At 47.1% G+C, this 16,597-nt stretch overlaps 1 protein-coding gene across 1 annotated transcript; it reads left to right on the top strand.

The window, feature by feature from the left end:
* Positions 1 to 10,232: 10,232 nt before the first annotated feature.
* On the top strand, positions 10,233 to 13,297 carry LAJ45_05531 (uncharacterized protein; the record flags this gene model as incomplete). Its single annotated transcript, XM_046115102.1, has 4 exons — positions 10,233 to 11,905; positions 11,960 to 12,288; positions 12,341 to 12,845; positions 12,910 to 13,297. 4 exons carry the CDS (start codon positions 10,233 to 10,235, stop codon positions 13,295 to 13,297), a joined length of 2,895 nt encoding a protein of 964 aa, XP_045971624.1.
* Positions 13,298 to 16,597: the final 3,300 nt, after the last annotated feature.

Genomic DNA, 16,597 nt, shown 5'->3' on the forward strand with positions numbered 1-16,597 from the left:
ACAGTTGACATCATTTATTACTATTCTGAGTTCTTAAGACCTACCTCGAGTTCTTAAGATATCTTTAGACCGAATCCCTGGATTCTGGTCTCATGCTTAATAGTACCTGAGGTGCTCGAGAAATCAGAGACTCTACTGGGTGTAAAGATGCAGTCACAAGATATAAAAAGAAAGGAAGACAAATACAACACTATTTATATGCGACTAACGTTTGATTGGACACGAAAGCAGGGTTTTCGATGGGACAGCCCGGATCTCACAATAGGTGGGCCAACTTGACCCAGGAAACTTCGGATTGTTCCTAGCCCATGAGATTTGGGCAGTACTGGGTCAGGAATAGCCCGTAGGATTGTGGAATAATTTTGGAATGCCTAACATTTTAGAAACTTTCCTAATAGAAATTCTCGGAAATGATGATCTTGGTTAATTTACACTAAGCCTTATGTTTGATAAGAATACAATCCCCATGGGTACTCCCAAAACCCAGTGCTCTAAACCAGTTGGGCTCAGCAAGGACATCCACAGCTAACAAGCTTGAACTCTGGACTATTTATGGGAGTACCTACAGATTCATCTGAATATTACACAAAAATGTTTTCTCGCCGTCTATCACCTTTTCAGATCTTTTGCGCGCAAGCAATATATCCAGTGGTTTACAGGCCCCAACCCGGAGAAATGGTCATGGAAGAACGCGTGAGCCTCGTACAATTGGTGGAATAGAGCGCTGTGTCTGAATAGACAAGCCCTATCGATCTCACGGAACAGCTCAAGCTGACTGCCATATAACTACCAATTGTGGTGGGTATGAGTAATAAACTCGTTTGCCGCAAGCAGCATCCCCAACATCAAAGCCAAACAGCCAGTATTGGTGGAAGGAACTACCTTGTTCATATAACAAATCTAGCTCTTGTTTTGAATGCCACAAACCAGGACTCAGTGCTGGATGCTCGGCACCCTGACCTCATCTGGTCTACTTTCCGTGATCTATCTTCGGTACCATCTAGGAGAATAGTAACCAAGTCATGAGTTCATGCGCTATATCTCGTCGCATCTATTATTCAGTCTGGGAGTTGAGAATCCTCATATACACTAACTAGCCATAAATAGATAGGCTTTTAGGAAACTAAAATATAGGTCCCTGGTAAAGTGGCAGTCAAGAAACAACTAGTACGCTCGGAGAGCCATATAGAGACACTCGAACACAGTAACCTCTTTGTTGCATTGCCGTCATGATAAATCACTCGGTTATCGATTCTAGTCTTCAAATAGGCGTAGTGAGTTTCAATATCTACTCCTCAGCGATATGAAGGCGAGAGATAATTCTTTAAGTGATATAGAACCATAAACTTAAGATTTAATTTTAGGAGGCTCTCTAGGACGAAGTTTTGGGTCGGTTTTCAACAATAAGTGATGTCGGTCGTCAAACGAGGCTTTTGTCTAAACCAACTTATCAAACTTTAAACGACTTGACTATGTAACCGTAAGCAATCAACTCTACAAAGCTTATCGTCATTTTTGGGATATCTACTATAGCTCTGTCCTAAACTGGCGGCCATCAACATGCCAATATGGAGCTCCTAGTGGTCCGCGGAATACAGACCCACAAAAACAGAATCGATAATATAATCCCATAAAGTCAAAGACAACACGAGGGTCTGTATCAAGTAAAAGGGTTATAGTGTTTGATCTCCCCGGATTTGACACGTCGGGTGACAACAACACGCCCACCAAATCCGGGAATTTACATTACAGGAAAACATTCCGGATCGCACTGGGTGATCATGGGTGATGCATGCCATCGAGAGCCAACCAGCTAAGCCAAGCTCAAAGCACCTTTCAAAACCACACACGAGTCCGAGAGAACAGTCTACGTAGATCTATAGGGGATATCGGATGATTTGGAATCTGGGAGACTTTTCTTTGCCTTTTCCGGCCGTCACTGGAAGAGGCACAACTACAGAAAGGAATTTGATTTCTCATCTAGTACCTGCACATCTAGACCCTATCGAGTCAAGCCTACGTCCGGGTTTGGGCCACATATGGTAGCCTAGTGGATATCACTAAACGGGGTGAGGCCATATGACACCTGTTGTAAATCGTTTTGACAACCACCTCCGTCATTCTATCAACGGTTCGGGCTTCTATTCGATGAACAGTCCAATCAAACAATGCTGGTTTCCCGAATGAAAGGGTGGTTGGTCCGCCGAGAAGGATACCCTATGCTCACATGCTGGCCCGAGCCGGGAGTCCTACTAGCCCATCTCTTTTTCTATTTATGTTCGGATCCACACCTACAGTTACTACTACAAGCTCAAGCTTCTTTCAATGAAACAGCTGACGACTTTACTGGGCCAGGATGGTGAAGTGACAGTGTCATTTCTGCTGTGGGATTGTCCTCCTTATCCCCCCCACGCTGCAGCACTGCTAGCTGGAATTACATATGTCTGCCCAGAACTCTCGCGAAACAAGCAAACGTGCATTTACGGAGACAAGAAGAGGAGCATCGCTCATACGCCCGCCCGAGTTATGAGGGAAAGATCCACCATAAGGGCGGGTACTAGTGAATATTTGCACCCCGTTAGTTGGGTTTTGTTACTTGGTATTTGGAATTGGGTTAGCTCGGGCAAAACATCCCTGTTCCCGCACTGTCTACAGAGTAGGTAGAGTAAACGCCACAGTGCAATTATATACGCCACACCATTAACGGGCTCGCCGAAATACCTATTGATTTCAAAAGAACCAGAAAATGCAAGTAACGTAAACAGGGATTATTTGTATGAGAGAACGACGCCACTCCATACAAATTATCCTTGCCCTGAGCAACTGGTTCTTACGCTGGTAAGCGTGTAGAGTGCTCTACTTATTACCCAGGAACAGGCATATATAGAACGTTAATAACAGTCAGGGGGATCCGCTGACGTCAGTAATTGTCCGTCTCTGACTATGAGGTGAAAGGAGGATGAAGCTTGAAACGAGAGGCTCTGAGAACCATGTTCAGGCAAGTAATGATCATCGTCGGGCCTCGCGAGCTAAATAAGGGAGACTTTCACATATGCGGTGGTCAATAAACACGATACCGGGTTTGGAGTGTACTTACCACAGTGGAGCAGTAGGTATCGGTACCCAGTATGCGCAATTTTCGATTTCCCCCGGTTTTCTTGCCAAGCGCCCTTCTTTTTTGATTTGCAGATAACCGGGGCGGTAACTCCCACTGGAACCGTTTTTGGCGCCGGTGTGTTGGATCTGACTGGCTGAATGGGATGGATATGATAAGTACCGTCTTCCTTCCCAAGAAAGATCATAGCCTTGTCGCCGCTCGGTAGACCGTTTCCTCCGCGTGGAATACACGCGCGGTGGTGCCTGATTCATCCCGATCGCTGGCGGCGCGGAAGTGTGATCCGGAAAAACGTTTTTTGTTTACAACCGGTGGATGCCGAGTCTAAGTAGCTAAGTAAGAGAGAGTGTGTTGAGCGCGTGCCTGTTGTCCTGATGTGGAATAGCAACAAAAAAAAAAAGGTGAGTGATATTGCATGATCGTGAGTCTGATCATGTCTCTTTTCCTTTTACCCCAGATTATTACAAACCGCACTGGGACGACGATGATGCCTTGCAGCTAGATGCGGTTCCGCATACATGCTCTACTTAGGTAGGTTCATCTTAACTGTCCCCAGCCAATTTAGCGAGAGTGAGGGAGAGAGCAAAAATCAGAGCATCTAATGCCGTGGCTGCAAGCCACTTGCGTTTTGAAATATGCCATAGGCCTTGCACCAACCATTTATTGGCACTGACTGAGCAGCCCGACATGACATGCCGTCCATTATTGACAGTTACAGCCAGCATGATCCCTCCGGGAAGCCCCATGCCCCTTCGAAATCTTACTCCACAGCACTAGAGGCGGGGTGATTGGCTCGGGAAGTGTTTGCTTTGTTATTTTTATTTTTTCCACCTACTCTACTCTAATTCCTGGGGAGTAGGTAGAGAGAGTATGCACCCCAGATGATCGTGATAGGATAGGGTGTGTTATTATTGAATGAACAGGCAACTTTTTTTTTCTTTTTCTTTTTGCTTTGTCTGTGAAATTGCATGGTGCTGATCACCAGAGGTCGGTGAGATCCGGTTCGACAAAGCCCGATTCCCGATACTCTACATGCACCCTCCGGGATGGCGAAGGGGGGGATTGGATGCGGAGTGGAAGGGGGGACGGACGGATGAGATGATGAGATGGTGGAATCAATTGGGAGTGGTTCATTACTAAGTTCACGATGCACAGGCCCGGCCGCGCCGGGCTTCCCACCTTGCTTCCCGAAGAAGCTTGACCCCAAGCACCCAGGGAAGTCGGAGGTAGAGTAAGCACTTTACCCAAGATCACCAAACTTCCAGAAGGGCTATAGCTACATGAGCGCTATACTCTATACCTATTCTACACGCAATGTACGGGTGACGCGACGCGTACATATTGCGGACACCGTGTTTAATCCTCCTTCTCCGTCCCAAAGGATCAATATATCCCCGACCAAACAAGGGTGAACCCGACCGACCGACGGACGGGCAAACCTTCAACAATCAATTCCACCAGCTTGCGGAGACACCCCCGCCGACTGGGTTTTTGGATGCATGTAGGGACAGGCAGTATATGTGCATACATTGTAGGCAAACCCGGGTTCAACAGTGGGGGCGGCAGTGGCCGGTTACAATGAAGAAATATCTACCTAGGCCTACAGAGATTCAATTCTTCTACATGCTCGTTTAGAGGTTGGAGGCGGTGTGGTATTGTGTTGGGGGAGCTGCAATTCAACAATTGCGCTTTTCCGGCGGTGGAGGAAGAGGCTTGTTGTGTTGGTTGTCCAGCCCAGCCGTCCGTCTGAGTCGGGATTGATGAGTGACATGAGTATGACAGGAAACGGGTTTCCCACGTTTGATGTACGGCTCGAGCTTTTGGGGTCAGAGGGCTCGGGCTTGGTTTGGGTCAGGTAATGTCAAGTCAAGCAAGTGCCGGTAGGAACTAACCGGTCCGGTGCTTACGGGGTTTGGGTTTTGTTCATGATTTTTACTTTTTGCGCATGGAGTTTGCGGATTGGATTTTGGTCTTTCTTTTTTCTTGGCAGTCGTTGACTTAATAAAGTAGCATCAGCATGTATTAGTTACGGCTGTCTCTAGATGGATGTTGGAGTATTTATATGTATATAGTTAGATGGGAAGAATAAGGATAGGATGGCCATGGGGCCGGGGGGATATTTGCGTGATCGTGATCGTGATCGTGAATTAAAAGACAACTACTTCTTCTCCGATCTTCATGGGGTATTCTGTACGTAAAGGAGTCTTTCTTTCTTTTTTTTGCGCAGTTCGGCGGGGAGCGTCTGTATTTACTCGCTGGCTTTGGTTCTCTTTGTACCCCCCGTGCTGTGCTGTGCTGTGCTCTGGGGTTACTCGTTACTCGATGTGTATTTGTAGTACTCTACTCGCTACATAGGGCTGCATGGACGACTTGAAAAGCAAAACATGTCATTCGCGCCGTATTGTGCGAGAACCGGGGAAAGGTTTGATGTCGGTAGCCGCGAGTGTGATTGCGAAGAGGAGGGGTGGGATATAATTATCATGCTCTGGAGTAGGTAGGCTGAGGGTTGAGAGGTGAATGCCTACGAGTTGAATCTCGATGGGGGAGAAGCTATAGAGTATGATGAGGATGAGTAGTTATCTCAAGCTCCAAATATGGAATACTGGAATATGCAGGTACAACAAACAAGCAATCCACTATCTTGTCCACTCTAAGCAGCATCTACTCTAGCTGTACCCATCTCCCAAGACGGTAATCGATTTGACGGCGGTGCATAACATATAGCACCTGTAGAGTAAGTGCGAACCATATATGTACTTGTGCCTACATGTAGGTAGAGTACCTACTCTACTACCTACTCTACTCCATGTATACTATCCTCAGACAACCAACCATAGCCTCAATTACCGCCTAGCTATATGCAATCACATCACCGGATAGAACGGGCGGACGGATGAGCGGCGGCGGGTAATCATAATTATAAACCTTTTCTCTCTGGTAAGAGTAATTAGAGTAGTATCAGAAGAAGATCTAGCCTCTCCCGAAAACACGTATAGTTAAATATGCTTCTTCGCCAAAATTGTGGTGAGGTAGCACGGCATGGCCTATCCTATCCTATCCTATCGTATTCCCCCTAGGCCATCCCCCCCATCTTATCCTCCGGTCTGTATGCAGGTACACCGTACAACAGTCTACAGTCGCAGTAACACACACCCCCCCCCCCCACTCTAGAGCAAAGGCCTGCCTGTACGCCCCGTGGCGAACTTTTAGGCTAATAATAGTATGTATTGGGGGCGGGGTGGTACGTTGCAATTGATATGTCCAAAGATTCCGCAGACTACTGGATAAGACGATGATAGGAGGAGGACGTCGAGGCCGGGGGAGATGGATGTCGCTATGTGAGACCCGGCTGAGCGAGTAAGCGGGCGAAAAAAATAAAATAAAATAAAAGGGCGAAAAGGAAAAGGAAAAAGCCCATTCGATAGGCCGGGGATTGCGTTTCGCCTATCGGTGGACGAGTGGAGGAGAGTAAAAGCTCTGGTAGAGCTGCTGCAGTTGTGCCATCAATTAGAAAGTATACCAGCCGCGACTACAGATGATCTGCTCTAAACTCAATTACAACCCCCCACCCTTATCCTCATCCTTCCCGCCTCGACTGTACCTCCCAATGGAAAGCTTAAAACGGGAATGTCATCTGAGCAAGAAGGTTTTCGTTTATTTTCGGTAGAGTGGAGTGGAGGGAAGGGGGGTGTTTGCATGATAGATACGTAGGGTACCTAGATAAAAGCACATGCAAGCAAAAAAACATATTCGCCAAAACGAGCATGGCCTGCATATGGTGCTGCCAAATTTGGTTAAAGTTGTGTGCGTACCTGCGTGCAGTGAGGTGATGACTTTTTTTTGTGTGATGGTGTGCATACATACATGCACCTTACGCAGGTACGGTTTTTTTTTTTTTTTTTTGCCCAAATTTACGCATTTCCGAATAGGCGGAGTGTGAGTGAGTGACTTCTTGTGAGGGAGGGGGAAGAGAAGAGACCTGGGAGGGTATATCCGTTGCGTGATATTAGATATTTCTTCCATAACGTCTTTTTTCCTTCGTTTTTTTCTGACATTGCTGAATATTCTACAATACTAGTGCCGTCATAGCTACAGTATGACATATCTAGGCTAGCTATTGCTATTGCATTGATCAGTTGGATGTTGTTATTATATGTTTACCCTTCATGAAGTTAAAGCCCTTTCCTTCCTCCCCCTCACACCCCCCCTCCCACCCCTTCGACGTGCTCATCTCTTCTGTCTTTCGCTCGCTAGCTAATTCTCCCGGGGTGGGTGGATGGGGTTTAATTACGCTTCGTCCGTTACTCTCGCTCGCCCGCCCACCCGCCCGCCCTCTAGCGCAGGTACGGTATAGCCGTATCTGAGGGGTTAAGTTACTCATACGCCATCCTCTGTCAGCGCAGTAGATCCCTTTTGGGGTGGAGGTAGCCTGTAGTGGGGCAAAGCAGATACATCAGGTACATGTAGAGGTACTTTTGGTAGAGTCACCCCGCTGCCAATGATAATTAGAGTACATAACTGTTTGTGCTTCTAGCAATACGCCGGCCGCGAAAAGAAGGGTAGGGAAAAAGAGAGATAATCCGGCTAGGCCCAGTGTTCGATTCCACCATCTCGGCAAATTTTAAGCAGTTGCTTTTTTCCTTCTTTTTTTTTTCTTCCTGAGCTGTGCTAAAACGGGAGGGGACCGGGCGCGGGAAAGTCGCAAATTTGATGGAACGTTCTGTTTGGTGGAAGAGTAGAGAAGAGGGGGGGTCGGATGTTGAATCAGCCAATGAATTTATTTTATTTTATTTTATTTTATTTTTTACTTTTGAGAAAAAAGTCCGGGATATTTTTTTTAGGCCAGAGAGATAGAGAATTTATTTTCTTTTTTTCGATGAGGTTTTCCTTCATCGCCCGGATCTCACTCGCTGTTTGGGGGCGTATGTTATCATGTGGTTGAATGCTTGAAATCCTCAACCGCAGTGCGGTGCTGTACCTATGCATATCTCATGTATGTACCAGTATGGATGCGTGTAAGAGGTTTGAAGAGTGCATGCTTGGAGAAAAGCTCCTGTTGGCTTGGAGGGGGAGAGGGGAGGGAGCAGCAGCAGCTCGGTTAGGTTCGATGCCATCAGTATGACGGCGGTGCACTTTTGCTCATCTACTCTATTGACTTTTTTCTTATGTCTTTGCATAGGGGGTGGGATATGCCTGTTGAGAGGTTTCCCACGACCCAGGAACGAGATTAAAGGTTTGAAGCTATATCACGCTTCTTGTTTCGGTAAGGCCGTGGAAAGAGAAGAAGAGCCTGTACTGTAAGGAGATTTTGTAAGCAGCATGACTATGACGGTTCGGCTGTGCACAGCTTGAGGTCGGAGGTTGATGGAAGTCTGAACGAACGAGCCAAGAGAAGGGGAATTTGGCGATCCCTCAAGAGAGAGAGAGAAACCCAAGAAGTGACGGACCGGGGGTGTCCCTAGTCCCGGGAGATTGGGTCCTCGGGTTATGTATGTCACCCAGCGGAACCTGATACTAAACCCCAACGCAACCAAGCGCCGTCGCTCGAGCGAGGTCAGTGCCCAGAAGGGGAGACGAGGGAGTGAGTGAGGAAAGAGTGAGCCTCAAAAGGCGAGTTTGAGAAAGCGAGAGAAGAGAGACAGTGAGATGGGGGTAGAAAATGACTGTCTGTACTGCATTGCACTGCAGGGTCAGTACCGATAAAGAATTGCCTGGTGTATCTATGTACTCTATCTTCAGGGCCTATATGTAGGGGAAACAGAGATCGGGTGCGTGCGGGTGAGTGTTTGAGATCGAGAGAAGCACAAGAGGCGGATTGGCTGTGAGCGAAAGTAGAGAAGATCAGTTCTAAGATAGAGAGATCGAGAGGGGGAAAAAGAAGCAGGAGAAGGAGGGGAATTCAGACATACAGACAGACAAGATAGACAAGACAGGTCCACACATATGCGAGAGAGGACATTTGAAAAGATAAACAGGGCCAAACCAGAAACCAGAGAAGCCTCAAGAGTATAGGTTACCTTAACTCTCGAACAGTTACGCACGGACGTCCCGGGCAACACACCACACCCGTCTCCCGTTATTCCTTTCTACCCCGAGTGAGCTGTGAGCGACGGATCTGCCTTACCAGTCGGAGGGAGAAGAAGAACAGTCAGTCAGCCAGAAAAGAAGGGAGCAGCAGTACGGCATTGTACACTTCAGCTGTACCCAGTCAGTGTCAGTCAGTCAGTACCAGGGCAGTATCACGAGGCGGTGGTGGTACCTCACTCACTCACTCAGCAAGGAACGCTAACGTCGACGACAATAACAACAACCCGAAACATTTCGTTATTGTTTGGTTACTCCCAGTATCTCAATCGCTCATTTCTCCACCCTGACAATTCATTCGGGAGGGATACGGAGAGTTCGAGTGATTACAGAGTTCGGGAGTGAGAGAAATTGTGAACAATTGAGGGTGTGGAAAGGAATAAGGAATGAACTCTAGAGAAGGGTAGTTCGAAACATAAAAACCAAGAGGCAAAAGCCGCCAAACAGACGCCTTCCCTCAATCACAGACGCCATCGACTACTACATTGACGCCCTGGACATCTCATCCCCAATCCACTTCCACCCCCCATCCCTTCCACCTCTCCACCCAGATTCTCCCACCCCCCCAGTCAGCGAGCATGGTGATGCAGGGAGTAGTCGCTTGAGCACTCCCTCCACCTCGAACTCGAACTTACATCAACCTCGAACATCCCCCGACTCCTCTTTCCTTACTACTGCCACCACCAACCCCCCCCCCCCCCCCCCCGTTGGTTGGCTCCCCTTTCGTTTCTCTGTTTCTGTTTTTCTTTCTACGGGAACCTGTTCCATAATCATTCTTTCTTTTCCTTAATTCAACCCTATACATTCGTTTCCCCCCCATAGCTGCTGCTGCTGCTACAATACCTTCATCATCACACAGCATCTCATCACGGCTACCCGCCCTCACACACCCATCCCCCCCCCCCCCCCCCCCAAATCAAACCAACGGCATTGATCTTGTCGTCATACTTTCATCGGAATATTCATCATCCCACCCACACCACCGGCCTGGATTGAGCCTGGAACTTTTTGGAACTTCTCGTCCTGCATCGACATGACTACGTCCTCTTTCGAAACCCCCCAACCATCCCCCAGACCCTCTCTAGACGAGGGGGGTCGAATACTACAACATCACCCGGAACCCCAATCACCATTTAGACTTGACGAGGAGCTTCATTTCGACTTTCCACCTGTTCCTTTATCTGCATCTGCTCACAAGACCCATTTTACACACCTTCCACACGATAACAGTGTACGAAAGATGATTTCAGTTCCCGAGATGAGGCCCGGGCAATCGTGTAATCCTAATATACATAGACAGAACTCTACGGGAATTGCTTTGCCAAGACCGCGTGTTGGAGGCTCAGGTGAGCACGGCTGGGAAAGGGGTGGAGACCAACCATTGTCGAAACAAGTAAAGAGGAGGATGATGGAGCAGGATATTGCAACGAGGGAATCTTTTGAGAGTTTACCTGGAGCCGAGCGGCTGGCAAAGCAAAAGAGCATGGAACGGGGAATACTGGTGGGGTTACCTCCCCCGGGAAAATCACCTCAAGGCAAGAGGGCAGCAAGCAACGGTGAAAGAAGAGCTGGGCCTGGCCGAAGGACACCTCCGATTATTGGGCCCCCGCCGCCTGGTTTGAGGATGCCGTTGGCATTTAATTCTATTGCTAGAGAGCGGGGGTTCTCTACCGGTTCCCATACCCCGGGTCCGAATGAGTTTCCTCCGATACAGCCTCACCCTCGACATCCGTCGACTCCACGCGGTCCATACCCTTCAAGCTCTGCCCCAGATCTGTATGGTATAAATAACGGTGAAAACCGACATTATCCCCATCGGAGAGATCCACGGAGTACGCCGAGATCTCACCCGTTTTCTCCTCCGCACGCGCCGTACAGTAATGACACTAGTGCTGTGTCGAGTGCCAACACCTCGCCTCACAACTCTATCGGGCCTTTAGGCGCCGTCGACGAGATGCGCGGTTCGTTCCGATCGGCACTCTTTACCGACGACTTTCACCGTTCAAGCACACCAACAAGTATATCAGAGCGGACTGAAGACAGCCATGCTATGACAGTTGACGAAGCTATTGGTATGTACGGCAGCGACACAGACGAAGAATCGATTATGCGGGAAGCGCGAGACGAAGACGAATACAGAGAAGAGGAGAACAGAAGAAGCAAGGGCGATTCGGTACTTGGCGGTGCGACCTCAAGACACAACTCAGTGTCGGACGGACTGAGTGCGAGGGGAAGTCACGGTGATTCGTTGATGAGCGGAGTTTCTAGGCAAGGAAGTTTCGAAAACATCGAACGAGTTAGGAGCAAGGGCGATTCGGTGCTAGGAGGGGAGGTTTCGCCCAGGACTAGGTCGAGGTTATCGGAGAGCGAGTTGGCGCACCATGAAGGGGATTCTCCGCGCCAGAGTGCGGATTTTGTAGAAGTTGAAAAGATGGAAGTACTATGTGTTGACAGGCAGTTGGATGTTGAACAAAGCCGCCGAAGTGGTACCGAAGAAGATAGAATGATCTCAGAAGAGGAAGATGCGCACTCAGAACCCCTGGCAACAAGTGAGGTACTGGACACCATCCCTAGATCACCCGAGATGTCGCCAGCATTCAAGCCCCAGTCGTTACCCGAAGTCCCACCACCTGCAATCCAAATGCCTTCAAAGAATCCAACAGTTGCCATTAACCAATCACCCAAAGATCCTCGTGATCGTTACGGGTATGATATTCCAGATCCTTAGATGACACGAATTCTCTTGCTAACCCTTTGAAGATTCCGAAAGCAAACACAATACGTTACTCTCGCAGAATACGAGGAATGGAACGCGCGTTATGAGGAGACTTTGGATAGGCGAAGAAAGAAGTGGGAAGTACTACTGAGAGAGTCTGGGTTATCTTATGGAGAGGGAGGACCTGTCAGATTTCCGCCAAAGTCCAACAAGGTCAAGCGATACATCCGCAAGGGTATCCCCCCAGAGTGGAGAGGTGCAGCTTGGTTTTGGTATGCCGGTGGTCAGAAAGTGTTGAGTAAAAATGCTGGCCTTTATGAAGAATTGGTAAACAAAGGATTGGACTCCCCGGATTCGGAGCTCATCGAAAGAGGTTTGTACAATAATCTCTGCAGCGTCAACATTTTGTCTAACTCTTCCACCAGATCTTCATCGCACTTTCCCCGATAATATCAAGTTCAAGCCCGACCCACCGCCAGGTACAAAAAGGTTGTCAAAAGTACAGCAACAACAGCTAGAAACACCAGTCGTTCAACAGCTAAGGCGTGTCTTGGTAGCGTTTTCACGATATGTTCCAAAAATTGGGTACTGTCAGAGTTTGAACTTTTTGGCCGGAATGTTACTTCTATTTATGACCGAAGAGAAAGCATTTTGGATGCTGTGGATTCTCACCCACCAGCATCTTCCTGGAACCCATGAAGTTAACCTTGAGGGATCAAGCGTTGATCAATGGGTTCTCATGATGAGTGTAAGAGAAAGCTTGCCTCAGATTTGGAGTAAGATTGGCGGTGAGCTGGACGGGAGTGATTTTGATCCAACTTCAACAAAGCTACCACCTATCACACTGTGCACATCTTCATGGTTCATGAGCGGGTTCATTGGGTCTTTGCCTACAGAGAGTGTTTTGAGAGTTTGGGATTGCTTGTTCTAGTATGCATAACTTCCTCACCCCCCTCCTTTTCTTACTTTTACTAACCGTGTATTCGAAATACAGTGAAGGATCAAAAACCCTCTTCAGAATAGCTCTGGCGGTATTCAAAACCGGCGAACCCCAAATCAAGGCTGTCAGCGACCCCATGGAGATCTTCCAGGTTGTTCAGACTATCCCAAGGAAAATTATCGATGCTGGTGCCCTGATTGAGGGATGCTACAGACGTCGAAATGGATTCGGTCATATCAGCCAGGAGACAATCGACCTTAGACGGCAAGATAGAAGAGACACATTTGCGGCAGAACGGGCTGCTATCGCGAAGGGAGGTGTTAGAGCCTCAAAAGACGATGCATCTATGAGAACTGGTCTTGGACACGTAAATAACGGTCTTGGTGCTCACGGAGGTCATGACATTGGCAGGAGATTCAAGAAGATCTTGGTCAAAGCATAGAATCGGAGTGATTTTTTTGTGTCAATTTCCTTAATTGTTGTTGTTACTGCACTGCATTTCTTTGTCTTTAACGCGGGTCGACTCTCTTTCGGGGTGTTTGAGAGGGGGTCAATTTCTTTTGTTTTTTCTTAGCACTTTCGGCACGGCAAAAAGTTCAACTGGTGTCTGCTTTTTTTGTTTCTTGTTTTTCGGCAGCTGGGATAAGGGGTTGGCGGGATAAATACCTACACGATATGAAAGCGGCTTCCTATGTTTTTTTTTTCTCTTTTCTTTTTCTTTCTCTTTTCTTCCGGACTTTGGGGTTTTCGTCATTTTTCTCTTCTCTTTCGTCTTTTGCAAGCTACGGCAAATTTCCATCGACTCACACTCCTTATTATTTACTTCAAGACTTCTTCTCTTTTGTTGCCTTTAATAGGCATTATATCCTTCGCCCCCCTACAACTTCTATTCTGTGTATTGTTTATAAACTTAGTATTCATCTTACCTATTCTTATCTGGGGGGGGGTAGGTTTTACTTTCTATTTTTCTCTTCATTTCCATATTTTTCATATTTTTCATTATCTTTGGGAGCCCCGGGCAACTATTCTTTTTTTTTTGACGTCTCTTCTTTTTTTTTTTTTACCCCCATATTCACCTTTATGCATTGCATCATATTCATAGGGTTTTTTTCTTCTTTTTTTTTCTTTTTTTCTTTTTTTTCTTTCTTTTGGGCGTTCGAACACCTCTCTTAACTTCCCGAGAGATTTTCCATTTTTTGAGATTACCAGACATTAAGGGTGGACTTGAGAGAAGATAGCGTTTATTATTGAAATACATATCTATCCTAAAAAGAATCATTATTGTTTTTTACAGGGAGGAACCCTCTGGATATGTTGAATCCTCCCTTTTCTTTTGTCAAAAATATCTGGGGTGTTTAGTGGAATAGACTTTGGGGGCGGGGGATGATCATGCGGCATCACTCGTACATAGGTATCAAACACCCCCCCTAGACTTTGTGAAATAGAGGTTGTGGAGGGAAAAAAAGAAAGTCTGTTTCTGTATAAAAAAATTAAGTCAGAAATGTATATTACATCATCACAGGAGTCGAGGAAGGAGAGGAGTGTAAATTACTAGCCATTTTGAAAACAAAAAAGGGGACACTCAAATCAAGCTGAAGGACATGGATGAGGGGAGTTTTGAAGTGAGATATTATTCATCACGTGGCGGCACATTGGCATCTCTCTCCCCATCTTTCCTTCCCTTCTGCTACCGTACATGCTGGGTCAGTGCTGCAGCAGTCAGTCACGTAATCTCACTCATGGGGAGGGCGAGGAAAGGGTTTTCCTGCATTTTAAGACATTACTTCGCTAATAACTCAGGTATACATACCGATGGCACGGGGGAGGGGATCTACCTCCACCCTACATACACACTGCAGATCCGTATTCCACTTTCGCTACTTACATATAATATAACCTACCTGCAGCACAATGTAGGAGGCGCTGCTTAAAGTCTCCGTCCTCCCCCCTGATCCTCTGCAAGTAACAGACTCCGCACTGCGGGCGTACATACATCGTTGCCCACTTTAGCAAAGAAAAACCGAACCCCACTTCTGAGACATAGGTAGACGAACGGCTGCACCTCCTACTTTAAGATGGGCCTAGGCCATGTCCTCATAATTGTCCTGTTGCTCGATAATCTCCGTACATTGTGATCGATAGTGGGGTGTATGGGGAGGAGGAGGTGGTGCTCCCGTTTAGGTGGAGGAGGGGGGGGGGGTGGGGGCAGGCAGCTCAATGGCGTCGCCGGTGTTTTAAGGAGGTAGCGAAGGGGGTGGCCTTATTGGGTAGAGCACATCTGATCTACGGGTGGGATGTTTTGGCAGAGCTAGATGTGATGGGGTGGGATCGAGTTGTGTACGGACTCCTTCGGGGGAGTGGTGGAAGGTGGTGGATGTGGAGGTACCTAGGGTATAATTACTTGCAGCTTTGGTATGTTTCGTCTCCGGGGGAAACATTGACTAGATGCAATTTAGCTAGATAGCTAGGTGGGATTTGTTTTGTGTACAAATGATCCGCTGTTGTCTGTTTACTTGGTCAAACCTTGTAGGCTAGGGTTGGGTTGAGGTACACCATGGCCTCACTGGCCGTGATATGCCCCGAGGTTCACACGTGAGCCGGAGCTTGCCTTGCCATGATGTTTATAAGGATTGAGAAAGCAGAAACATATCCGCTTACCACGGTGATAGCCGGACTTATATAGACCACCTGGTGTTTCTTATAGACATCAAATTGAGTAAGTATTTGTCATGGGGTAGGCAGGTGGTATTATTGGTCTAGTAAGGACCGAATGATATATAGGCTAATCTTAGAAAGATAGCTGATTGATAAGAAATAGGTAGGATCTATTGGGTCTGGATGATAATAATTAAGGAGCGGAAAGCCAACTAAATATACGTAAACTACATGTAGGTCACTAGGGGGATTGTTACCTAGTTAGCCTTTGGTTACTTGACACCATTTTGACTGTAAGTTACTCCGCAAATTCTCCGGCGCCGTTTTCGAATGATTGGTCGAGGAGGTGATCTGGGGTAAACTATGGTACTGTTAACCCGCTTATACGGCTCTTCGATATCACGAGCAAAAGCCTCAAACTTCGACACAATGTCCTTGACGGGGCCAGTTTCAACTATATTTGTGCAAGGGTGGCGTTACGCAACCTCGCTACCAGAAGCTTTCTCGCCTGGAATAACGTCTTCGAATTATCCTAGTAATTGTTTTAGATGTGTGTGTAGTCGTTGGTTGAATACATGTATCAATATAGCCATAATTGGTCACATATAGGCTCTGGAAGTTGTGTTTCGCCTCAACGCGGCTATGAGCGACTCTGTGGATTGAAACCGAAGATCCTTACTAGAGACCTGTAAGTACTAGACCAGGAAAGAGTAGGTAATTTTGATCGTGACAAGTTATTAATTACGGTGGTGATTTTGTTAACAATGATGTAGTTTGGACGTTGTTCTAAGCTATCTGTACTTTTTTGCATTAGAGGTAGTTTGGCCTCTAAACTGTAGCTATAAAGAGAGAGCTTTCGCTCGCTCTTCTTGTTTCTACTCATCAGTTCATACAATATATTCTCTACGTTCTCGGTTCTTTACTTTGCCCCACAAAGATCACCCCCGAAAACAGCTGCTATGTTATGTACCTCGCTCGGTTTTTGGGTTGCTTCTTATAGAGGATGGAGTTGCCGTACGCGTGAGGTTTAGGTGTGGGGTTAGGTTTAGGGCTGCAGGAACACTGGGCGATAACACATCTAAGAAGA

This window comes from Morchella importuna (assembly GCF_003444635.1).
Source record: "Morchella importuna strain M04M26 chromosome Unknown Morimp01GS015, whole genome shotgun sequence".
Classification (NCBI taxonomy): domain Eukaryota; kingdom Fungi; phylum Ascomycota; class Pezizomycetes; order Pezizales; family Morchellaceae; genus Morchella; species Morchella importuna.